Consider the following 26687-nt stretch of genomic DNA (forward strand, 5'->3'; position numbering starts at 1 on the left):
GAACTAGGGAGGCGTCATACTGGAGGCTCAAGAAGGTCAGTGGAGTCTGCCCCCCAGACAGTCACACCCTCAGACCAACCTGTTGTATCCCAGGTTGTGTTGAGAGACAGCCAGTGGAAAGGCGTCTTGGAAGTGTCTTGTCTTTCGTTGAGTTTGGGAGACATTTTTCTAACTAGGAGCGCCATGGTACTTTCCTGATGAATCTTGCCCACTGAAGATGCCGTCTTTATTCAGGGGTAAGTCTCTGCAGCTGCCTGTCAAAAGGCTGAGGGAGCCTTCCTTCAGTCTTCAACCTTCTTGCAGCGAGTGGGATAGTCTTGATCAGCAAGAAAGACACCATAGCTGCTCTTCGTTTCTTCAACGGATCTCTTCGAGTGTTAAGTGCCCTATTTCTAGTGATTTTCGTCATTCCTTTCCCTGGCGCCCTCTTTCAGAAAGCATCCTGAAGTAGTACTCCCTACCCTGTCCTCCTGTCAGTGGACCTTATGCAGTGCAATTTAGGCTGTACTTAGGGTTCTTTGCAGCGTGCCTTCGGCCCTTAGCTGCAGCCACTTTCGTTCCTTTTACTGTACCTCCTTTCATATTATTTTCTTCATCTAACTTTCCACCCTCTCCTAACTCTGATTCATAGTGCAACTGCGAGGTTTTCCTCCTGTTACACCTTTTACTGTCAATTAACATTTCAGCACTGAATGACCTCATAGGTCCTAGTACTTGGCCTTTGGCCTAAATTCTATATTCAATTAAATTCCTGAAGCACCAGGGCACCCTGATGCACCCAGGTACCCTGAAGCACCCGGGCATCCTGAAGCACCCGGGCATCCTGAAGCACCCGGGCATCCTGAAGCACCCGGGCATCCTGAAGCACCCGGGCATCCTGAAGCACCAGAGCACCCTGTATTCTCTGAGCATCCCATAAAGGCAGAGCGCCATGATGTTGTCAAGTGCCAAGGTCAATCCAAACATATTATGTTTGTGAGAAGTTCTTCTGTAACTCCCAATCATGCTAATGAATCTACGAGACTTTTGAGAACTAATTATGACTGCTGTTTATCTGCAGCCGTCTGTTTTGGATCTTTCTTTAACACCTTTACAGGGTTGGATAGTATTCTACGACTTCTTCAAAAGCATGCAGTGCCTCGGGCACCTCCCATGGATCCAGTATCATTCCCGATTGTGTCTTATGAAGAGGAACTGGAAGAAAAATACATGTTCTTTCCATATAGTACTTTGTTGTTCCAGTATTTATTACAGAATTATATTTGGAGTTCTTTTCTCCAGTGACTCCTCCCCCTCCTCCTCCCGCCTTCTTGTTCAGAAAAGTGAGTAGTCACCCACCAGATTGTGCTAAACTTCCGAAGATGGTTCTCTCTTCAAAGAAAGCCCTTGATGAAGTGGAGAACTACTTCCTGAGAAGAGGGAACAGGGGAAGGCATGCCTTAATAGTCCTCCTTCTCATCTTTTGAACAACAGGTATTTGTGTTACATGACCGGAGAAGTCCCCTCTGGGAGTGGCTGCCTCATCCCAAGGAGGCTTCTCGGGTCTGATTGAAGCGGGTTGCCGATCCGCACTTGGTTCAGCAAAGGTGCTCTTTTTGGCTTGGGAAATGGACCATGTTTTGAAGAGCTTATTAAAGCATTTGAGATGCTTAGTTTTTTTTACTGCTGGTGCTGAAGCGCAATAGCCAAGAGAGTCCAGGATCTGGCCATACCAAAGAATTGTTCAGTGGAACTTCTCAAGTTTTTCTCCTGCGCCAACAAGGCATTTAGAGATGGGTCACAGGAGGTAGTTGCCCTTATTTTACGGGAATCCTCAGTTAAAGAGAATTATAGATTTCCTTCACTTCTAAAGGAGGAACTTCCCAGCAGAAGTCTGCTCTCGTTTTCACCGATAGACAAGCATCGTCTTTTTCCTCAGGCTACGGTAAGTGAGATCGCATTCCATTTACACAAAATCAACACAGGACGTCTTAACACAACTGACTCAAGTGCCAGAGAGATCTGGCTTTCTTCCAATTCAAATCATCCTCTCCTCTTCAACCGCAGCCCTTTCGAGGGGTGGGACTGTGATAGAGACTCGGATCCAGGGGTTCGGTTGGATTTACACCCCCATACAATTAAAAAATCAACTCCAAAGCAGTCACCATGTAAGTGAGGATCCAGTCCTTCATGCCATAGTTAGAACCAGGCTTCATCTCTTTTGGGAGAGATGGAATTCCAAAGGGGTGGATTAGTGGGTGTTGAAAGTGTTGAGACAGATATACCATCCCCTTCAAGGAGAAGCCACCCTTGTCCAATATTCCTGTTGCCTTGACTGCCTACTCTGAAGGTTTGGAGAGATTTTGGGCCCTCAAAGTGGAAGTTGCTTCTCTTTTAAGCAAGAGGGTGATAAAAGTAATAAGAACCGTTGAGTCTAAGGGATTTTACAACTGTCTTTGTTGTGCCCAAGGCGTCGGGAAGGTGGAGACCAGATCTCATTGTGAGTGTGCTCAATTTTTTCATAGAAAAAACGGAATTCAGCATGAAAGCAACACAGTCTGTTCTTGCATCCATCAGTCAGAGGGACTGGATGGTATCCTTGGATATGCAAGATGCATATTGTCATATCTTGATACAAATAGACGCAAGGAAGTTCCTCAGATTTGTGTACAAGGACTGTGTTTCAATTTCAAGCACTCTGCTTTGGTCTTCCAACTGCCCCACAGGTATTCATTCAGCTCATCGCTCCCCAAGTGGGATGGTTACACCTGGCGGGATCAGAATTTTGCTCCACTTGGATGATTGGCCAATTCGCTCCCCAACGAAGGTCCGTTGCACGGAGGACCTGAAAGAAACGATAAATATGGAACAGGAATTGGGGTTATTACTGAACCTCAAGAAGTCCCAGCTGAATTCCTCTCAATCAATTCTCTATTTGGGGATTCAGATAAACTCTTCGAGTTTTTGGGCTTCTCACATCCGCCAAGAGGGTGGAGGCTTGCCTGAGGAAGATAGATCTATTCCTCTCCCTGATTTCATGCTCCATTACTCGGTGGATGAGTCTCTTAGGCTCCCTGACTTCTTTGGAGCAGTTTGTAAGACTGGGGAGACTGTACACGAAGCCCCTGCAATTTTATCTCAGAGCTTGCTGGGATCGGAAAACTCCACAAGATCAACATTTCTTTCTGATCACTTAGTAGTAGAGGAGGACCTGCGGCGGTGGAGGTCTGAAGGAAAGTTGTTAGGGAAATCTCTCCTGGTGAGCCCCAACCTAGACTTCTTTTCCAATGCGTCAGATTTAGGTTGGGGAGCTCTTCTGGGTCCAAGGAGGTCTCAGGCAAGTGATCCCCTCACAAGAGGTTAATGCACATCAACTTAAGAGCTGAGAGTAGTACACTTATGACTTCTTCATTTTGCAGAGGAAGTTTATAATTGCACGGTGACGGTTCCCTCAGACAACACCACGACGTTGGCTTTCATGAAGTTCCAAGGGGGAACTCACTTGTTTTCTCTTTTTGAAGTAGTGAGAGAAATTCTATGTTGAGCGGACCGGAACAGATCGAAACTAATCACAAGGTTCATCCAAGGAAGATGCAACTTACTAGCAGTCAACTTTGAGTCGTAAGAAACAAACATGTCCAACAGAGTGGACACTGGATCAATGGGTCTGTTCTGCCCTTTTGGGTCTATGTGGGAGACCAACCATAGAATCATTTGCCACCTCCAGGAATCACCGTCTGGCTCTTAACAGGCTTTCGAATGTCCGTAGACTTGTCAAAAAGAAATGATTTTCTAGGTCTGTGGCAGGGGCAATTGCTAGATGCAGACGTGACTCCTCCAATAGAGTATCAAGTGAAGTGGTCAGTTTTTAGACAGTGTAGAAGAGACAGTGTTTCATCTTCTGGAACCATTATCTTTCAAATAACAGACTTTCTCAGATATTTGAGATCTTCTAAGAGACCTCTCGACTCCCACTATTAAAGGGTACAGAGTGACGTCCAACCCAGAGATATCGATGTTTCAGGTAACCAAGATCTTTTTGATCTTATTGGATCTTTTAATGTTTCCAAGTCTAAGAAATAGGTCTCATTTGCCTGGAATTTAGATGTGGTGTTGAGATGGCCATCGAAGGCTTGCTTCAAATCTCTAAGTTCATTGTCCCTAGTGGGACTGACCACAGCAAAGAGAATTAGTAGCTTCAGGCTACAGTATTGACAAAAAGGATAGGCTTCTCTCAGGGGGATACATTATGTTCCTTTGCTATAGATTTTTTAGCAAAAAGCGAGAACCTGTCACAGCCTTGCCCATGTTCTTTTGTTATTATCTTACTGATGTTCTAGGTATGGAAGAAGAGGAAAGATCCCTATGTCCGGTAAGAGCCCTCGGGTATTACTTACAATGGACAGAAAATTTTAGAGGACAGTTTAATAACTTGTAGTGCTCTATGAATGTGTTGTCCATTTTCTTAAGAGACTTGTTTTTGGAGTCATATTCCCAAGTTGCAGTTGCTGTTTCCTTACATTTCATACTCTTCACAGGCCCTCTTGTGACTATCCTGACAATAGCTTCACATCAACATTCTTACTACAAACAGACAGCAAACACAAATGCAAAAGTAATTTACTCTAAAAAAAATTACTATTACACAAACAGTAGGCTACATGATAAGGCCCTTGATATGTGGTAATCTTTAAACTGACAAGATGTGCAAAGAATATCAAAACAAGCACATAAAGTGGTAAAAAATCCTTACAGTCTAATATTGTAAATGAGTATTCATTAATTTGCACTATGGTAGCCTACATGACAAAGTACATTTCATCATAGTACTATGGACATAAAATTTCCCAACATTCTTCACAAAAAATATACTGTACTGAGTTTATGTTAAACAAGTGGCCTCAAGCAGAACAGCAAAACAAGATTCGCTGATGAATGATGAAATGATCTTGCATTAAACAAATTTAACTAAACAAAATTTAACATGTTACAAAAAACCTCAAAATAGTGTTTAACTACTATGAAACATACTTAAATTGAATACATTTAAACATTGAATATGGCTTAACCAAAACATTCACACAAAAAAAAAACACATTGTTACTCTCACCTTCTGGAAGGTAGGCTGACAAGTACAAAATACAGACCATAGTAATAATGCTGTGGGCCTCCAAAACACACTCATGCACTCAGTCTGTGACAAGCATGTTCGAAACTCGAACTCCAGCAAAGCCCAATTAAAATAAACGTTACATTGGGGCACATCCATGCAGGGAGGACTGACATACAGGAGAACTTGTCTGGGCAGGGACTGGTGAACAACGCAAAACCTGCCGCTCTTGGCTACTGGGCTCATTGTTTACAATCAGAAAACATATAAACAACAGCACTTTACATTCGTAGTTACACCTTTCACAGCTTCAATAACTACATAAAAAATAATGACATCAACTTTCACTAATAATTAATTAAATTCCATAAAATCAACTTGTACAATTTAACTAAATTAAATAGAGATATGTACTTCTGGTTCAAGCTTTTAGAACATTCTACTGGTGGGAAATCACACAAAATGGTGTAATAAACATATAAACAGGCAATTTTAACAGAGTATTGCACACCACTAAACTTCTACAACTCTTCAACATTCATTTGTACCAAAAACAAGGCATATCTTAAGGTAAAACTAACTAAGATCTGACATTAAGCGCCACAATCAGAACAGATTCATACAGCAGTCTACGCTAGCAAAAACATTTTCTATGCATCGATTCCATTCACTTTATAAAGAAAACGCAACACTGGAAACTTTAGGCATTATTAAACAGAACTAACTATAAACTAAAAGGCTATCAATTTATCAAACATCACACTGGTGTCAGCTGTGTCATAGGATTCTACACCACCTCCCATTAAGTGAGGTACTTAATTTTCAGGTAATCTGCATACCTTTTTTTTTTAATGGGGGAGGGGGGGGGGGATGGCAGCAGTTGGCATCACCCTGAACACTATACTTTACCACACTCAAGGAGTCAGCACATTTTAGAGATGTGTCTCGGGTAGACCCACTTTCGGTTTTGAGATGAGCGCTCCAGACGTTGCTGTCATTCCCACAGATGACTTCCAGCACTCGAGCCAAAGGCCAAGTACCTCTGGGTAGCTTTTTATCCAAAGCTAGCACGATGTCTCTGACTTGCAGATTCTGGCATAGTGGTGTCCAACGCTGTTGCAGTACAGCAAATACTCTAACGTCCAGCGTTTCCAGAAGAGATCTGCTAGATACTGGACCTGCTTCCACCGGAGCCAAGAGTACTGGTCGATGTCAGCCATGTGAGGAATGGGTGCAGGTGATCCTTGAGGTTTAGCAGCATACTGAGAGACAAGGGTTCTGGACTGTCTAGGTCGTCCATGACTTGAACCAGAGGGTGGCCAATTACAATGGCGCCTCAACCTCACAGAAGAGCGTCGAGAGCGAACAGTCTGTCAAGATCTGCTGCTGACAAATGCCCTTCAGTGCCTGCCAGATGGTATGTATCTGGCACTCCCAAGCTCCGTCCCAGTGGGAAGAATAGGGAGTGTTATAGCACCAGGTGATGCCCTTTGCTGACAAGGCATCACTGACCATTGAGTGGTTGAGCTTCTCCAGCTCCTTACATAGTACATTGTCTGCTTCAATGAAGTTGGTCCCATTGTCAGCTATCATTAACTGAACTGGAGCAACGCAGTGCATTAAGGAATGAATCCATCTCCATTGAGTCCGCCATCTCGATGTGAATGGCTCTTGATGTGAGACAGGTGAAAAGCACTCCATACTGCTTCACCTGCGATCTTCCAATCTTCACCATGAAGGGGCCAAAACAGTCTGTTGCAGACTTGGTAAACGCAGGCTCCCCTGGGATGATGTGATTGGGGGGAACCGTAGCCATCTCCTGAGTTATGGGGCGCGCTGCCATGGCTCTGCATCGCACACAGTTCCTGATGACAGACCAAGCTACCGAGTTCACCTGCATGATCCAGTGGTGCTGTAGAAGGTCCGCCACCAGGTAGTTCTGCCCACAGTGTCCCAGCTTCTGGTGCTCCACTGCACTAACAGGCAAATCGCAGGACCTTCCTTGGGCAAGATTACAGGATGCTTAGTACCAGCATCGACGGCGGACTCTCTCAGATGACCTCCTACACGAAACATTCCATCCGAGTAAAATGGCTTAAGTCTTACCATCTTGCTATAGGGAGAAACAACTCCGCCGGCATTCTCGCATGCTTCAACTTCTCAAGGGAAGGCGTTTTGTTGAAGCATTTTCAAGACCAGGCTACTAGCATACACAATCTCTTCAGCACTTAGGAGATTTCAAGGAGTCCTATTGCGTAGAGTGAGAGACGTCACATCCACGCGATGCTGAGCACGAACTTGAGCCAGCTTGAGAAACATTCAGCAATGTTATTGACAAAGGACTCTGGCATTGTCACTGCTTCACAGATCAGATGCGTGATCTTGACTTTTGGGTCATCGTGGAATGACGCACCCTTGGCGTCGCTCAGAGTCACGGGCCAGGCATCGGCAGGCTGTGACAAGAAGGAAGGACAGCTGAACCACATGGTGGATGCCAGGAGTGTCTCAGCGCCTAGTCAGCAGGATTGTTACAGGTGTCAACATACTGCCAGGTTTCGGTTGATGTCAGTTTGCAAAGGAGGTTCACTCTGTTGGCGACAAATGTATGGTACTGTGCATGGTCGTTTAGAAGATACTTGAGTACAGCTGTCGAATCAGTCCAGAAGACGGAAGGTTCTAACTTCATGCTGAGCTCCTCGCTCAACTTGCAGTCTGTGCATGCTGCGACCACAGCTGCCATCAACTCAAGTCTGAGGATGGTGGTCCTCTTGAGTGGTGCTACCCTCGACCTTCCAAACACCAGCATGCTGCATGCTTCTCCGTCATAGCCCTCCATCCGAAGATAAGACGCCATACTGTATCCCAGCTGGCTTGCATCAGCTGAGTGGTGAAGCTGAAAGGTCTGGATTGGTCCAAAGCCTTCTGGAACGTAGGATCAACCTACCTTCATGGTCTCTAGGAGAGGAAGCTGATCACACCAAGTCTTCCACTTCACCACTTCTGCTTCTCCAATGTCGTCATCCCACTTCAACTGCTTATGGCAAATGTCCTTAAGTTGGAGCTTGGCAGGTAGTGTGAATGGCACCTTCGAGTCCCAGTGAGTCGTATACTGAGATTACAACAGATAGTATGCCTCTTCTGGTGTATGGTCTATCGTTCATATTGATCTTGAAGGTAAAGAAATCTCCCTCCATAGACCAGTGCATACCCAGCATTCTTTCTACTTAAAGTTCATTCCTACTGAAGTCCAGACTTGCAACAGAGGCGTCTCGCTCTGACTCGGGAATGACAGAGAGCAGTCACCTGTTGCTTGACGTCCACTGGTTCAGACAACAGCCTCTGTCAGCACAGAGCGAAGTCACATCCACCGTCATCATCTTGAGACGCTCCTCGTCGTCGTGGTCCTCGAGGAGGTTATCAACGTAGAAAAGTTCTTCACGATAGCTTCAGATGCCTCATCGCAGTACTTGTGCCCATGTTCTGCATTATGACGGAGTGCATAGTTGATGCAGCTTCCAGAGGAATTGACACCAAATGGGTGCACGACCATCCGGTACTCTACAGGTTCCAGTGTTGTGTCCCCTCATGGCCACCACAGGAACTGTAACGAAGTCACGATCCTCCATTGAAACCTGAACCTGACGATACATGTCTTCCGGATCAGCTGTGACGGCATGCCTACAGTCTCTGAACCGCAACAGCGTTCCTGCCAAGCTGTTCGTTAGGTCGGGGCCCTGAAGAAGGTGCTCATTTAACGAGGTGCCTTGGTACTTAACCTTGGATCAAAAATGATTCTTATCTTCGGTTTGGATGGATGCTGAAGAGAGAAATGAAGCATATACCTTACTTTGCCATCATTTCTGTCCAGCTGGTCAAGCGGTACATGCTCCGCATAGCCTTTCTGGATGCTCTTCTCCATTGTTTGGACATAGGCACATCTGTAGTCTTCATCCCTGTTGAACTTCTTCACCAGACTGTCCAAGCGCTGCACTGCAGCTTCTTGATTATTAGAGATATTGCAGTTATCTTGTAGTGGCAGTTTAATTGAATATTTGCCATCCTCTTAGTGAATGGAAGCAGATACCTTATCGAGAAATATCTTGTCTTCGACCAAATTCTTGATGTGGGAATGGAGCTGTCTCCCAAAAATCACGGTTGTTGAAGTGCTCTTGCAGCAACTCCCTCACATCATTGGAATGCTCAGCAAGTGCAAAGTGATGCATCATGGCAGGAGGCGTCCCAGTACTTGATCCAGTTGGCCTGAATGCCACCCAACCGAGCTTAGTCAGGTGAGCTGTGGGCTCTTTTTCTTCATCCGAACGTTGTTCGAGGACTTCATGACACAGTGAGCTGTTCAAGCCGATGATAAGGTCGACGTCCTTGTAGCCCTCAGCTAGCTACTGTAGCTGCACATCTTCCAGATGAGACCACCTTTCAGCCCACTTCGTGAGCATCATGTGGTCGGTTGTTACCGTCCGCTTACTGGTGATGCACACTTCATCAAGTAATCAGCTGCCTACTGTGAACATCTTAACCTCCAATGGAGACGTCATGAAGTTTGATGCCTTCTGCAACTCCTTTTCGTGGATTCATTTGTACCATAAACAAGGCATATCTTATGGTAAAACTAAGATCATATCTTATGGTAAAACTAAGATCTGACATTAATCGCCACAATCAGAACAGATTCATATAGCAGTCTACTCTAGCAATCACTTTATAAAGAAAACGCAACACCAGAAACTTTAGGCATGATTAAACAGAACTAACAATAAACTAAAAGGCTTTCAATTTATCAAACATCACACTGCTGTCAGCTGTGTCATAGGATTCTACAGTAGGCCTCTTGATGGGACAGGAATGATCAGAACAAATGACGACAAAGATGAAGATGAAGATCTGCGTCTTCAACTCGTCAATTTCAGCAACTCGGCATGGCCTTACTTCTTCAGACAGACGCCATTGATACTATAAAAAATAACCTGAACAAGAGAGTCAGAAGGAGCAGGTGAAGAAGGCCCAGGGATGGATGTCAATGGAGATGACACAGCTGGTGATGGCACATTGTAAGGTGTGGTGAGAGCTGCTGACAGATGAGATGAAGAAATGGAAACTCAAGATCTACAAACTGTCATGGCTGATAACTCTGGGATGATAGAAGACATGCAGTGGGACTAGGACCAGAAAGGGTTGGAACCCCTGGTAGAGCTAACAGTGCCCAACACTAATATCTTTAGTGCAATTTACCTCTTGAAAGACTACAAGAGGGAGCTGCCCCTAGTAAGCCCCTCCCATACAAGGGAGGAAGCTTCCCCTCCCCTAAAGAATGGGGGCAGCAATATCAATAACAAGATTTCCCAAAACCTATTCTGCCCCACTTCAAATCTTCTAAAGACAAAGCATTAGGGGAATGAGAGGGAGCTAAGTCTTTCTGAGCAGAAGCAGCAATGAGAAGAGATTTTGGCAAAGAAGAGATGGAACAAGAAGGAATTGATACATTTTTGCCATTGGGGCTGAAAAACCTTCTTACCAAAATTCCTCCATTGCTCAGGAGACCAAATACAAAACACTCAGGACAGGGATTACTCACACTACAATTGTTAACTCTGTGCATTTGCTGCAAGTGGTATGGGTGTCTGTATCCAGAGGCCAAACAATGAGAAAAAGGGTAGTTACCTACCCCCCCGACATCTCATCTGAGTCTAGGGTTGCTTATGATTCAAGGGTTTGCACTTCCATAAATGCAAAATACACACAGAAAATACTAAATATCTCAGAAAAAAAACACAAAAAAATCAGCTTCATTAGAAAGGTAGAAACGTGTCTTGCTATGAAGGCAATTAGAGAGAGTGGTACACCACTGCATTGCTGGGGTGAATCAGGTCAGGCTGTTCCCTCTTCCTACACCCCTGTTGGCTCTCCTGTTGCCACTAAAATCCTTGTATACTTTTCCCATACATTTGAAGACCAAAGGTTTGTTCTGCGTATGAACATTATTATTTATCCTAACATCCTGAGGTCTTTACATAAATGGCCCACATCTAGCCACCCTTCATTCTGCTTCCTGGGGCAAAAGGTTAAGTGAAAATACATACCAATTGGATGGCTGGGATTCCTCCCCCTACCATCAGTACCCAACTACCAATATCAACCTTTTGTGTTAAATGGCTAGCTCAAAGTTGTGCTTTGAAATAAATCCACCTATGTAAAGACTTCAGGTTTGTGTTAGTAAAAATGTCATTGTTATAATACAATTAAGTTTGTTCATACTTACCTGGCAGATATATATATAGCTGTATTCTCTGAAGTCCGACAGAATTTCAAAATTCGCGGCACACGCAGTGGGCGGCCAGGTGGTAGTACCCATTCCCGCCGCTGGGAGGCGGATATCAGGAACCATTCCCATTTTCTATTCATATTTTATCAGTGCCACTGTCTCCTGAGGGGAGGTGGGTGGGCACTTTAATTATATATATCTGCCAGGTAAGTATGAACAAACTTAATTGTATTATAACAATAACATTTTGTTCATGAAACTTACCTGACAGATATATATATAGCTGAATCCCACCTTCGGATGGTGGGAAGAGACAGAATAGGATTTTTAGGAAACTAAATTAAGTAGATGATATACATCTTGGTTCCTCACCTGTTAGCATAGCCGACTTCGTGATTACTGTCACCAAAGTCTGCTTCTGCTTTACTAGAGTTACCAGCGAGGTAGAGACCTGTAATGCTGGTGCGCTCTAGATGATCTGTCACGGGGGCGTGACCACAATGTGACTAGACCATATGACCATACTTCTGAGGGCAACGAAGCTAAAACCACCGCTTGACCTAACCTATCAAAGTTAGTTCCATAACTTCTAGGCTAAAGAAAAGGAACGCGCCTCAAGCGACCAACCCTTCAAATTTAAAAGCACACCTATCCCTTTTCTATAGGATAGGATTCGTGTTGCTTCCTGCCCCCAATAATATATCTACGGATATGTATGGTCCTAGCGACTTACAGATCTCAAATGTCGTCTTCACATCCCGTCGGGAGTGTGAAGCGAACACAGAGTTGCTTCGCTAAAGCGTGGCACTCAGGATGTTACCGAGTGTCATGCTCTGTTGAAATGCTTCCGAGGCCGCGCCCTCACCTCTTGAGCATTCATTTTTAAGAAAAAATCTCAAATCTTTATGCCAACATAATGAATGAGACTTTTTAAAAGAACTCTTTGACTATAATGCCAGGGTGTTCTTGGACATGAACCAGTCTGGTCTTTTTACGGAACACCGCAGATTGTCCGTTGACCTCGACTTTCTATAGTTTTATCAAGATAAAACTTGAGAGACCCGACAGGGCACAGGACTCTCTATGCACTTGCCCAATAATTTGTGCCATACCCTTGGTCTCCAAGCCTCCGGGTCAAGGGTTAGACAGGTTTTCGTTCTTACCAAGAACGGAAGGCTTAGAGGACAGACCGCATTATGTCCTTTAAAGCCAAAACCTCTGATGATGGCTAAAACCTCACTAACCCTCTTTGCCGTAGCTAGAGCGGTTAGAATGTTAGCCTTTCTGGTCACGTGTATTAAGTTCGCAGAAAGGATAGGTTCGAAATGCTTTTGGCATCAGAAACTCAGACTATGTCTAAGTTCCATGCCGGAACCTTCGATCCAGAGAATTTCAAGATTTCCACAGACCTCAAAGATCGTGAAGCTTTGTTGTTTGACAGAACCGAATCTCTGAGCCTAGAGGCCGTCAACAACATATTTGCATATTCTACAATACTTAGGACTTCTAGCTTATCTCATACTTCAGACGGAAAGATAGAACCATAAAGAAATTCACAGAGGTCGAGGTGGAGGAACAGTCATTTTCCCTTCACTATCTCCAGAAACGGCCCCCTCCGATTGGTACACTGCAAAATAGGCAGCACTGCTTTGCCTTGGCCAAGAGACTGCCATTAATCTTGAAGATCTTATCGCTTCTCGATAGTCTGAACGCCTTCAGACTCAGAGAGGAGAGATATTAGATACTTCACTAAGTGACGATGTTAGATTACACCGATTCTCTCAGGAAGGGTCTTTGGACAATTCTCTCTGAATTACATGACCTCTGTGAATCCAACCTCTTAAAGGCCAACATGGTGGCGACTAATGCTAATCCTCTAGGATCATGAATAAGGGAACAACTTAAGAGGAAGCTTCTTCGTCTTCAATATTACGAAAAACTTTACGAAAGGACGCCCTCAGTCTCTCCTCAACTTTCGACATACTTCTAAGTGAGGATTACTCAGACGTCAGTAGTTGCTGCCTTCGATCGAGAAGACCCGCACGGACGTGCACTAGTTTAACTAACCTCTTGAGGATCGTTACGTTCCGTGCCCAAACCCATAACCAACTCTCTCTTCTTGAGCTATGAGAGAGCTGAGAAATTATCCGAGATGATTTGGACCACTCGGTCAAAACTAACTCTTCGAGGAACTGGAGAGCCAACCAAATTGGCTTCCAATTCTTTCAGACAATGTGCCAGGACATCTGTTCCTCTGTTCGGATGCCTGGCACCCTCTCGCTATCACCTGAGGTGATCCTCAAGCCGTTGAGAGAAAATTAGAATTATTACTAGATCTTTGATGTTATTCCAATTTCTCCGTTAGGAAAAACTGTAGAGGTCTGAATTGCTGTTTATTCAGGGAAAACAACTCCAGCGAGGAAATGGTCCCCAGCAAACTCATCCATTCCCTCACTCAGCCTGCTTCCTTCCCTAAAAAAGGCTGCGCTTTGCATAAGCAGGAGAGCATTATTATAGTGCTATGCCGCGGTAGACTCGTACAGAATTCTGTTACAGTGCGGTAAAACCGCACCGAACATGTATAAGAGATATCTTGTTGAAATTTTCTAAGTAAACGGAAGGCATGTTCATTCATGATTACTAGAAATTTCCTCAACCCGAGGCTAAAATCCATGATTGTAGGGCAGAGAGACGGCTAGTCAGCCATTCCCGCAGGGGAGAGAGACGTAACCAACCGCGCATGTCACAGAGCTAGCCGGTACTGCGTAGATCACAGTAACAGCAGCCTTGTTCATTCATCGCCTCGCACTATCTGCCTGAGTTGCCAGCTACTCCCTTTACGAAGGAATAGGTATGATATTATCGAGCAAAAGGAAACTCTCAAGCAGGCATATTTAAACGAAACAGAATTCGCTAAATGCAGAAGCTGAGTTGGTGTTGTCGTAACAATACCTTAAGAGTTGTTCTTACTCCGAAAACTCTTGGAAGGTTGAAGGGAGTGTCAATTAAATACATTAGAACAACAGTTCTTTCGGTTTCTATCCGTAGAGGTAAATACGATATGCGTATATGACTTGACCCATACATTAGCAAAATGACGCAAAGATAAACTACGTAAGTATTGTAGTAATTTGAACATCGAATTCTCTACTACATCTTTCCTCGACGAGGAAGAGAGAAAGAAAGGAAAACGACTGTCCACGTTCTAATGAATGAGACTTTTTAAAAGAACTCCTTGACTCTTTGCCAAGACTCTTTGCCAAGAGAAGGGAGTAATATTCGAATAGAGATCATCAAGTGAGAACCGAGGATCGAAAAGGACCGTTCAATGTTCTTATGATATTGGACATAAGACTTCCTGGACCTAGTCTACAAGTCTTTTTCTTACTCCCCGATGAGCCTCTGAAAATGAATGAGAGCTTTTCCGAAATTTGTTAATGAGAGTTTATCCGCTTAAACGATAAAAACGTTAAAATCTATGTCAATGAGAACTACCCCATTTATGAGGCGTCCGCCACTTAAATGACAAAACGTTTTAGTATCTTGACAATGGGGAAAACGTCCTTACTTGACAAAATAATTAGCACTTTGCTAATTGGGGAAAACCCTTTAACATGACCGAAAGTCACCCAGGAATCCGAGTATATAATCTTCCCGATTCTCAGAGAAATCGATGAAGAGGCAAGAGGGATCGAAGAAAAAATTCGGGTATGTCTCTCCGCTAACTCCGAATCCTTTTTTTTTTTTTTTTTTTTTTTTAATTTCTGTAAAGGAATGTCCTGTGGAGAGTCCTGAAAAACCTCCTCTTGACGAGCGTTTTGAAAGCGTCAAGCGTCCTAAGAAACGTCCTGAACAGCAATAAGACGCCGTCTACAAGTCTTTTTCTCTTGCAAAGCGTCCTGGCGAATGTCCACAAAAGCGTCCTCATAAGCGTCCTGCCGAGCGTCCTCATAAGCGTCCTGCCGAGCGTCCTCATAAGCGTCCTGCTGAGTGTCCTCAAAAGCGTCCTGCTTAGCGTCCTGGAAAGCGTCCTGCTGAGCGTCCTCAAAAAACGTCCTGCTTAGCTGCAAGCGTGTCTGTGCAGAGAACACCGAGTGTTCTGAACGACATTTCAGAGAGGATCTCGTTGAGCGCCCTGATGCATGCAAGGCCCGCCAAGAGGCGTCCTGGCGAGCGACCTTGCCAACATCTCAATGTTATGACGTACCGCGTCTTGCGTAGGACGTTGAATATTTTCAAGGGACGTCCTCATGCGAGTCTCCCTGGAGAGCCGCACGCTGCTCCTGAAGTGTGTGAACACTAAAGGAAGACGTACGGCTTTCGTCTTCAAGACGGGCCTTAAAGACCTTCATACCTTCTTACAAAGACAGTGGCCGCCTGTGCGACAACTTGCGTCTTAGTAATGCAAATGAACATCTCCAGAAACGCACTCAGCAAAGGAACACCGAGCGTCCGAAAGACACCCTCGCAAGGTGCTTGCCGAGCGTCCTGGAGAACGTCTCTACTTGTAGGACGTCGAGCACTTCCAAAAGCTTCCTCACGTCTAAATTGCCCTTCTTATGCCGAACCAGAGACATAAGTTGTTTGACTGTGCAAAGCAGCTTGCCGGACGTCAAGCTTATCAGCTTGAACAATATCCTTTTTCGAAGTAAAGCGAACGTTACATAACGTATACGGAGCGCCATGAGGAGAGGAGACGAATACGGAGTTGCTCCTCCAAAAGGTGGAATCAAGATTGTCCTTGATTACCATATTCTTTTGGAATGCTAGCGAGGTTGAAACAGCTCTAACTTCATGAGCGTTCACTCGCAGGAGGCTCAAATCACTCTTCTGGCAAGATGAATGAGCCTCCTTAATAATGTCCCTAAGGAAAAGAGCCAGTGCATTCTTCGAAAAGGGTAAATGTGGTCTCTTCACTGAGCACCATAAATTACCCGAAGGACCTCTTACTTCCTTCGTTTATGTAAATAAAATTTGAGAGCCCTGACGTCTACTGCCGAAAGGACGCCTGATCAGCGTGTACGTTCTCTCGTGACGAGAGAGAGGACGTGAAGCGTCCTCTTCTCTAAAGCTTCTTAAGAGGGCGCGAGTCCTTCCGAGAGCTCCAACCCCTGTGTGGGGAGGACGCCTCGGAGGACGAGAAGCAATCCTTCAAGATTCGTGCACGTGCTCGATCTTCGGCAGCCTGGGAAGCGACAACAGGACCTGCCGAAAGGAAACCAGATCAGCGTGAAAAACCCGTAACCCTCCTTCGGCTTTTGACATGCCCTCTCCCTGGTTTCCTGGGAGTCCGACAGAGGTCTAGGCCTAGAGGCGTTATGGGGCCGATCTGACGTACCCTCTTGACGAGAGAGAGGACGTGAAGCGTCCTCTTCTCTAAAGCTTCTTAGAGGGCGCGAGTCCTTCCGAGAGCTCCAACCCTTGCGCGGGGAGGACGCCTCGGAGGACGAGAAGCAATCCTTCAAGATTCGTGCACGTGCACGATCTTTAGCAGCCTGGGAAACGTCAACAGGTCCTGCCGAAGGGACGCCAGATCGGTGGGGAGCCCCCGTAACCCTCTTGCGGCTTTCGACATGCCCTCTCCCTGAGTCCTGGGAGTCAGACAGAGGTCCAGGCCTAGAGGCATTATGGGGCCGATCTGACGCCCCCTCCACAACACAAGGGGCACTACACTTCACAACACTGATTGGAGAGCGAGCACTTTAGTCTAAGATTACTTGATGTAATCCTCCAGCAGACACTTCTTCTAGGCCCGTAAGCCATACCACAGGGTTAGGCAAAATAAATTCTAGAGGAGGTTAGAAGGTTCATTATTTCTAACTTCTGTTTACTGTGGAGGAAAACCTCCTGATTCTAACACGCTCTAAAATGCGTACATGAATCCTACTTCTTCCGTAATCAGTCACACATTACCTATTTACATTGATCTTTATGTAAAGAAAACATGTAAACATCATATATACTAAGCGAGTGTCTACCGAAAGTTCCGGTAGCCTCACCTTACCCCATGCAGACAACAAAGTCTGAAACTAGGCTAACTAGCTTCAGACATCAAATGCAATGAAAAAATTTAACTTATGATAGCGTATGCCTAGCCACAAATCCAAGTCAATAATCGAAAGAATAATTAGGATACTTAAGCGGCTAATGAAGTTTCAAAATCCTAGGCGGAGGTACTGCACAGTTGTTTACAGCACCGGCGACAGAAAAAATATGAATAGAAAATGGGAATGGTTCCTGATATCCGCCTCCCAGCGGCGGGAATGGGTACTACCACCTGGCCGCCCACTGCGTGTGCCGCGAATTTTGAAATTCTGTCGGACTTCAGAGAATACAGCTATATATATATGTCAGGTATCTGTCAGGTAAGTTTCATGAACAAAATTCAAATTATTTTAAAATCTGTCATTTATATATTTAACAAAGATATTGCATGCATCATTGTCTTAAGTTGCAAAAAATGTTAAGTGAAGAGAAAAATTTCTGACTGTTTACTTTATTTTACAGATGGAAAAGAGTTTCTTCAGAAAGGTGCATCAGGAGGTCCTTATTTAGTTAATACAGGAAGTGATGTCAGGGAGAGATGGACAGTCAGTGGCGTTGTGTCTGCAGCATCAGGCACATTTACATGCAAACAACCACACACAGTCTTCATGAAAGTCTCAGAATATTGGCCATGGATTAGAAATTGTGTACATAATCGCGTATGTTCCTGAAAGACTGAAGAGAGCATCTGTGATGCTGTGATATTTTCAGCGGGAATCCCTTCATATAGCTATCAATAAGCTTTGGGTGATACCAAATTTGTAAATAAAATACAAATAATGATTATATGTAATTCAAAGTACACATGTGTTCCAGATACAGTATTATATATGATAATTAAAGTTGTTTAATTGGACTCCGTGATTTTTATTCTTCAAAGAATTATTTCTAAATACCTTCAGTGATTTTATTATAAATTAAATATAAAAAAGGGAAGACATATAAAGGATTTTGTCCTTTTGTAATCTACAGTAAGTGTTTACAAAGTGGATATGTGCATGGTTGCTCATTTCTGCTCTGTTCTTACAGACATTAAAGCCCAAAGGTATATGTTTCCCTAAGCTCACTTGTAAAATGTGTTGTGGTTGGTTGCCCACTTCACCATACAAACTGATACCAGAAGTTGAGGACTTACAAGATAAAAGAGAAATGTACTGCTGTGGATCCTTTGTCTATGCTCCAAAGTCCTGTTTTCTGACTGGCTTTTGGATCTTAACTTTCCATAGATGAAAAAGCAATGGCCTTCAAGTGTTTCTTTAAAGAAGTCAGTTTTCCCATGGACACCATTCGTCAATGTCGTAGAGCGCCTGGTACTTGTAAACTAGCTGCCGACTTTGAGAGGGTGGACTCTTAGCTGAGAGGCCATCTGCTAGAAAACGGTCATTCTTTTTCCCTTCCACTAGTTTTATGTACCATTTTCAGCTGCTTGAGTTAATGAATTCAAAGAACTGTCTGCTTCTTTTAAGCCTGTGACACCAGCCTGGTGAGCCCAATTTGACTTGTCAGTGGACAGTATTTCATTGTTTGAACACACTAGGAGGATGGTTTGGAGAGGCATATATTTAAACCACAGATCAGGAGTATGACATAATCCACAACACCTGCAGCAACTACAGGTGAAGTAAACTTAAAAAGGGAGATGTGGCATTTTTCAAAAGATGACTTCCAGGTAATTTTTTAATGTGGTGTTTGCCATACTTATTTTGTTTCCAATATGAATTTGATAGCTACAAAAGGTTGGGAAGGAACTGAAAGATATTACTGTGGCGGGATCACAAGCTTATGAGAAAGCAGCAAATCTCCCCCACATAAACTTAACCTGTCTGGCTACCAAACCCACCCTCAATCACACTTTCCACTTAACACTACAAAATGCAGCAGGACAATTGACCCATACCTACATACAGAAAAAAAAAACACAAACAGTTACTCACCTCTGGCTTCTGATACTCAGGGCTAGGCTGTGCTGTCCACTGGATATAGTAGGCTATAATCTAGCCAACACACAACCACCGCCGACAACCAAACACAAACCAACCACCCGAGACCCACAACCCCAAAAAACTCAACAACCCAACAAATCACTGCAAACGAACACCAACAGCCTGAAAGAACACGACAACCACACAACTTCCCCAAGCACAACCACCCACCAAAACCAACACTGCCCCAACCACCACTCACAGACACCGAAAATGCACCACCAACCTCCTTAACCTCCCCACAACCAGACAGACACACGCACAACAACTTCACAACCCCAAAATCTATCAAATAACACCAAAACAACTAAACACCAAAGAATAACTGCTGTCAAACCCAACTCTGACTTGACCAGACGCCTCACTGCTTACGACTCTCGTAACAGACTTCCACCGACTCCCTACAGAGCGCCACAACAGACATGCTTCCGACCGCCATTTAACCACTCCCATTCATTCTTCCACCAATCTCTCTCTCACACACACACACAACCTTTGGAGATATTGTCAAATATAAACTATCATTACTCCTCCATATTACCTCCCCCTTTACATTTGACAACATCTGCTTACACTCACAACATCCACACTAAATTGCCTTTTGCAACACCCAAGGATGCTCAGATGCAGGCCCCCTGGATCTTGTTTGAGGACCATCATACTCTCTTTCAGTTACATCGCCATTCACTTCTTCCAAACCACTTCCTTTCAAACTCCCATTATCTCCCTCACTACCATCCTCCCAAATTCCATTCACTACTTCACCAATGTCTTCTAACTCTAGTTCCAACATCTCCCCTATTTCGGCCAACAAACCACTCAGTTCATCCATACTTCTGTCAAACTCCTGCAAAGACTTATCCATCCTATCAACTACCTCCTCACTACTCGGTTTCCTTCTCACTGAAGTCTTACTTGTCCCTGTCAACTCAAACCCACATACACTACAGGTATCATTCATTCCCCCAAAGTCATCCGTAGCACACGCTTTATCAACCGTTTGCACCCTACCACCAACCCCTTTACCATGCCGTTCACGCTCTTCCCTTCTACTTCCTCTCTCCACACTCTTCTGTTTTCTTCCATACTCAACCAACACCAACTGTCGATCTCCCAGACCAATTTGTTCACCGACAGTCGGCTCATACTTATTCACCCTCAACCACTCACTCATTGCATTCTCCCGAACATACTGTGGTACTTCCCTCCACTTACGGAGCTGGTTATGGTGTGCCCTAACCTCATCCATTTCCCCACCTACTCGCTATTTCCCCAAAACATAACTCAATCCACTCGGTCCCACTTCCAAAATCTTAAAAGGCCCTTCAAATTTCTCCCTTACTTTATTCACATTCATTCTTCCCATCTCAACCACCTCTTTCAACACCTTATCCCCAATCTTAAAACTCTCAAACCTTTCACTCGCTGTCTTCCACAAATCCCGATCACCTTCTGACAGACCCAACCGCGGTCTGACAATCCTTTCAAAATTCAACACATATTTACAAGGAGACATACCTATACTCTTGCTGCAGTGTCGGCACCGTTATTAATACCCAAACAAACTGCACGTCCTACATACATATCCCAATCCTTGTCGCCCTTACTCATCATTTGCAAAATCTCAGTCATCGTCCTAACAGTCCTTTCAGCCAACCCATTTGCACTGGGCATATACGGAGTAGAATATACATGCACAATACCCCATTCCTTCAACATTTCTTCAAATTCCCATCCCACAAACTCAGGTCCATTATCACTCAACATTTATGCCGGCTTACACACACACATGGGCAACATCACTTGACCCACCATTCGTGCAACCGTTTCACTCCTCTTATCTTTGATGGGAACCACATAGGCAAATTACTCATGTGATCCACCATCACAATCATCCCCACGTGTCCTCCAACAGTCCTAGGCAAAGAAACACAATTAATCACAAGCATTTCAAATGGCTCTTTCATCTGCAATCGAAACACAGGTGGACTTGCATGCACACTGATACTTTCCCCTCTGACAGTCTTCACATGTGACAGCCACATCCACAAAAATCTTATTTAACCCAGGAGCATACAATCTCTCTCTCATGCATTCCCACAACTTATTTTTCCCCATATGCCCAAACCAATCATGCACCAACAAACACATACTCACAGCTGACTCAACAAAAAAACACTGGCACATACACTTTCCTGTCATACACCCCTTCCTGATGCAAAAAGTACACTATGTTTTTGCACACCACAAAACGTTTAGCAACCCTCTTATATACATCCAACTCACATGGCCAGTCTTCCACACGCACTCCTCCCAAAACACATTGTCGCAACACGCTTATCTTCAGGCAATTATTTTGCATTTCCTCAATCTCTTCTTCATTCAACAGATCATTCTTACTCCTAGCAATATCAATCATACCCACAAAGTTTGCTACAAACACATTACCATCTTGAATCCTAGCTACTTGTCTGCCCCCCTTTCTAAGAATTCCATTTCCTATATCTACGTCTATATCGTGGATCCTCAAAAAATCTATCCCTATTAAAAAGCAAGATGGCATATCATTTTCTCCTATAACTATAAAGTTATGCATTACTTCAAGATCTCCCAACCTAACCTTTAACCGTACCTCTTCCCATACCAAAACACTTCCTTGTCCTAACCCATGTATTCTCACACTCGTAGACTGCCTTTTCACTTCCCAATCACATCTCTCAAGTGCACTCACCACTGACCCACTCACCAAGGAAACTTGTGCCCCTGTGTCAACCAAAATACAGTACTCACTATCATTTACTCGGACAAACGTCACCATTTTCCCTCGAGTCCCATGCATACACACATTCACTACCACGTCCATCTGGTTATCCACATCACAATCCTCCTCCTCACATTCATCCTCAGTCAATTCCCCATTTCCACAATTCTGACTCAGATCCCCTTCACAGTCCCTTTTTGTAACCAACCAATTACAACCACGTTCCCTGCACTGAATCATCAAAACCCCACGTTCATTACCTGTACTCACCCTTCCTCGATATTCAACAGGTCTGTCCCATCCAAAATACAACAACACTTTTATTCCAAACAACTCGGCTACTGCTGACAACAATTCATGCAACATTTTTCCTTCCCCATCTTGTTCCTCCGCATATGCCATTTCCTTCTGCACATCACTCATCAACTTCACTCACAACTCATTCACACTACCGGGTACCTCTTCAACCAGACCCTTACCTTCCAAGTTTTTCAATGCTGAAAACAAACATTCACACACTGTCATTCCCCTCAAACCTCTCTTTTACAACCAACCCCTCAGGTACCATATTCGGATCCCAGTCACTTTTCACAACACCATTGTCCTTACCATGCATCCTAGACATCGTATCAGCAATCACATTTTTACTCCCCGGCACATATTCTAAGCTAAAATCAAACTCACTCAAATCCTCAATTGTCCTTGCAATCCTAGCATTCACACTTTCCTTCTTGATCATATAAACTAACGGCCGATGATCTGTCCTTATGACAAATTTTACCCCATACAAAAACACTTTCAACGCTTTCACACAAAACCTTATTGCCACAAGCTCCTTCTCAACCACCGAATACTTAAGGTCTGCTTTATTAAAAGCTTTACTCACATATGCAATCACTCTCAATTGTCCCTCCCCATTCACCTCTTGCATCTGCACCAAGCATCCTCCCAAACTAAACTTACTAGCATCAGCATACAACTCAAGCTTACTGGCATCCTCACTGTAGTCCGGAAAAGCCAAGGAGACGTCCCTAGCAGCCTCCTCTTTCAATCTCTCAAATGCTCCCACCATTCACTCATCCCACCTCAGCTTAGTACAATTTTTCTTCCTGGTCCATTCAGTCAACGGCTTCCCTATACCCGAACAATCCCTAACAAACTTCCTCCCGAACTCAATCAAACCCAAAAACCCTTTAACTCCCGCACGGTCCGGGGACGTGGAAACTCCTTTACTTTTTCCACAAAATTTTCACTCTTCCTTACACCACTCGCACTCACCTTATGACCATGAAATTCCACTTCCCCAGCCAACCACGTACACTTCTCCAGCTTCACTTTCACTCCAACCTCTTCCAACTGTTCCAACACCTTCTCAAGCAGTTCCACATTCTCCTCAACAGTCTCACTTGCAATCAAAACGTCATCTATAAACACAGTCACCTTCCTTCTATCAAAACCAGCCAAAACTACATTCATCACCCTTTGGAAGGCAGCAGGCGCATTAGCCAATCCAAAACTTAACCTCTTGAATTGATAGTGGCAACTACCACTTGAAAAAGCCGTAACATGCCTGCTCCCTTCCTCAAGAGGCATCTGGTAATAGCCCCTTACCAAGTCCAATTTTGTGAACACTCTCATCCCATGCATCTTATACACACAATCAGACACCACATTCATTAGGAATCGCTCCTTCACAGTCACTTCATTCACCTTCCTGTAATCCACACACATCCTCAAACTCCCATCTGTCTTGCGTACTGGGACTATGGGACTATTCCAAGCACTCTCGCTCCTCTCGATCACTCCCACTCTCTCAAGTTCCTCACACTGTTCCTCAATCTCTCGGGCAATAGGCGCAGAAAAGTGTCGGGGACGCTGATATATGGGGGTATCGTCATTCAAAACTATCTTGAACTCTGGAAGCTTAGATCCCCTGAAATCCTTGTCACCCCGACTCAACGCACCCCGCCTATCCCACAACATCTGCATCAACCGCTCCCTCTCGTCATCACCAACATGTTCGTCCACCTCAATTCTTTCTCTCAACTCATCATATTTCCACGCATCACTTTCTTTCATGCTACCTGTCATCACCCGCCGCACCCTAACATATCTTTCGTTATCCACATCCACCAACGTATACAACAACCCCACACAATCACCTTCACGTATACCCCGCACTCGCTTTTTCCTAACACTCGGCAATGAGGCCAAAAAAACCCGAGGATTCTCCACATCCAAAATCCCGTCGTACACATGTACGCTCGCTCTTACCAACTTGTTCGCATCCACACCCTCAACCACATATGCACATTTGTCACCTTTGACAATCCCAAGACTATCGGGCCACGCAACTTTCACACTAACAAATTCTCCAACTTCTCGCGGCACTTTTACATTCTCTTTCACAACCAACAACAGCACTCCCTTCCATATTTTACTGCGTACCCCTCCACCCCTATCCAAGTACAACTCTCCTTGTACATTCCCCTTCCTATGCAACTCAATCATATTCCTGCTCGGATGGACCACCATCCCACACTTCTTCAAGAACCTGTATCCCAACAACATATCATACTTATCACTCATTCCCTCGATCACATAAAAGTCACCTTCATCCATCACTACCCCTTCGATTTCTACATTTTCACGCAACATTCCCAACACAGGCATACCTAAATTTCCTATTCCTCATACCTCCCCTTTACATTTCCCAATTTCACACTCACTCCGCAACTTGTCACATCCATTTTTAAAAAGAACACTGACACTGCACCCAGTATCAATCAAAGCAACCAAACACACCCCTTTGCACCTCACTTTTACACTCGTACATTCATGAGCTATTCCTCCAAACCCTTTTTCATGCAACATTCACGCACATGCATCACTCTTACTGACCGCACACCAGAGGACCCACCCAACTGAATCCCCTTTGTACCTAGTTTCCCAAACTCCCAACCTGACTCATCCTCTTTCGCCTACACACACTCGCCACATGACCTTCCATTCCACATTCAACACATTTTGCCCGCTGTTCCTTACACATCCTAGCATAATGCCCATTCTTCCCACAATTACCGCAAACCTCAATCACACGAGTACCTCGACATCCACTTGCTATATGCCCTACTTGCCCACACCTATAACATTTAATATCCCTATCTTTCTTACACTCGCTCACTAAATGCCCTGTTTGCCCACACCCGAAGCAAGCTCCCAATGCCCACCGACACTGATTCTTCCTGTGCCCTAGCTTTCCACAAACATTGCTGCTCTCGTTCACGACTAACCGACCCTACTCTTGCAACGCTTGCACTCAGATCTCTCTTAGGGCTAACCATACTTACGTTACTGGCTCTAACGCTCCTATCAACCACTCGCTCTGCCATTCGCCTTGGCCCTTCCAAAATTGCCTCCCTAAAGCTCTTAAACTCTGGTATAACACCAGCCACTTCAGTCCTAACACACACTTCTACTCTTTCATACACCTATCCAACTCATAATCCTCTACTATTTCCAAAATGTCGTTCCACGACAACCTTTTATTCGTCCATCGCATTTTCTCCTTACGTACCAAATTTACAAACTCATACACACTCTCAGGCACAGTCGCCAACAACTTCCTCACTAACTCTTTACACTCATTTATCCCTTCATCCCCAAACTTTTTCCTGGCTAATGTTTCCAATCTGCACACATACATCGACAACGACTCACCAACATTCACTCTTACCTCATCAAAACTTTGTTTTCTCCTATATCTAATACTACTCCTTATTCTCTTCGCCTGTTCCACAATCCTGGCTTTCACACTCTCATAAGGCATATTCCCCACACTCATCATTACCCCATACATATTCAACAAAAATCCCGTCAAAAAGCTACCCAACTCTCTTGCCCAGACTCTCTTGTTATCCCCATACTTTGCCTCACAATACCTTTCATATTCCTTAAAAAAATGCCCTATGTCCCTACTACCATATTCCTCGTATTGTGCACATCTCGTCCGAATACAGCGAATCAACTTCCATACTGACATCCATGATCCTCATTACACTCTTCTTACCCTTCTTTCTACCCACCTGTTTCCACTCACCGCTATCCAAATCACTCTCAGCCCTTTCCCCAATGTATTCAGTCCTAGTCTCATCCTGTCCGTCATCCTTACTAGCCTTCTTTCCCTTAGTAGTCTTTTTTTCCTCAGCCCCCTTCTTATTCTTGTACTCAGGTTTATCCTTATTCTGTCTCTTTCCCTTCTTTCCTTTACCTATCACAAACAAGTCACCTTCGTCACTCGTAGTTTCATCCACTCGCTCTTCCACTGTCTTTACCACTTCTGGCCTATCACAACACCTAGTAGGCCTACCTCCTACAGCTCCCTCTCCCATGAACCCCTTCATCATCTCCTGCATCATCTCTTGCACTGCATTCGTCATCACCCCCAATTTTTCATCCATTTTCTCAACCATTCTCTCTTCCGCTCCTTTCACTTCTTTCATTTCCACTTTTGCACTCCTTAGCATTCCTCTC

The 26687-nt window shown here is 44.4% G+C and overlaps 1 protein-coding gene across 3 annotated transcripts in view; it reads left to right on the plus strand.

The window, feature by feature from the left end:
* LOC135212659 (SCO-spondin-like) overlaps positions 1 to 18267 on the plus strand; it is an 83077-nt gene extending 64810 nt beyond the window's left edge. For all 3 annotated transcript variants that reach the window (XM_064246289.1, XM_064246288.1, XM_064246290.1), the window contains one exon: positions 17874 to 18267. In XM_064246289.1, coding sequence (XP_064102359.1) covers positions 17874 to 18082 — 209 coding nt within the window. In that variant the 3' untranslated portion in view covers positions 18083 to 18267. The remainder of the gene's footprint in view (positions 1 to 17873) is intronic.
* Positions 18268 to 26687: the final 8420 nt, after the last annotated feature.

The sequence above is a fragment of the Macrobrachium nipponense genome, chromosome 41, assembly GCF_015104395.2.
Source record: "Macrobrachium nipponense isolate FS-2020 chromosome 41, ASM1510439v2, whole genome shotgun sequence".
NCBI classification, from domain to species: Eukaryota; Metazoa; Arthropoda; class Malacostraca; order Decapoda; family Palaemonidae; genus Macrobrachium; species Macrobrachium nipponense.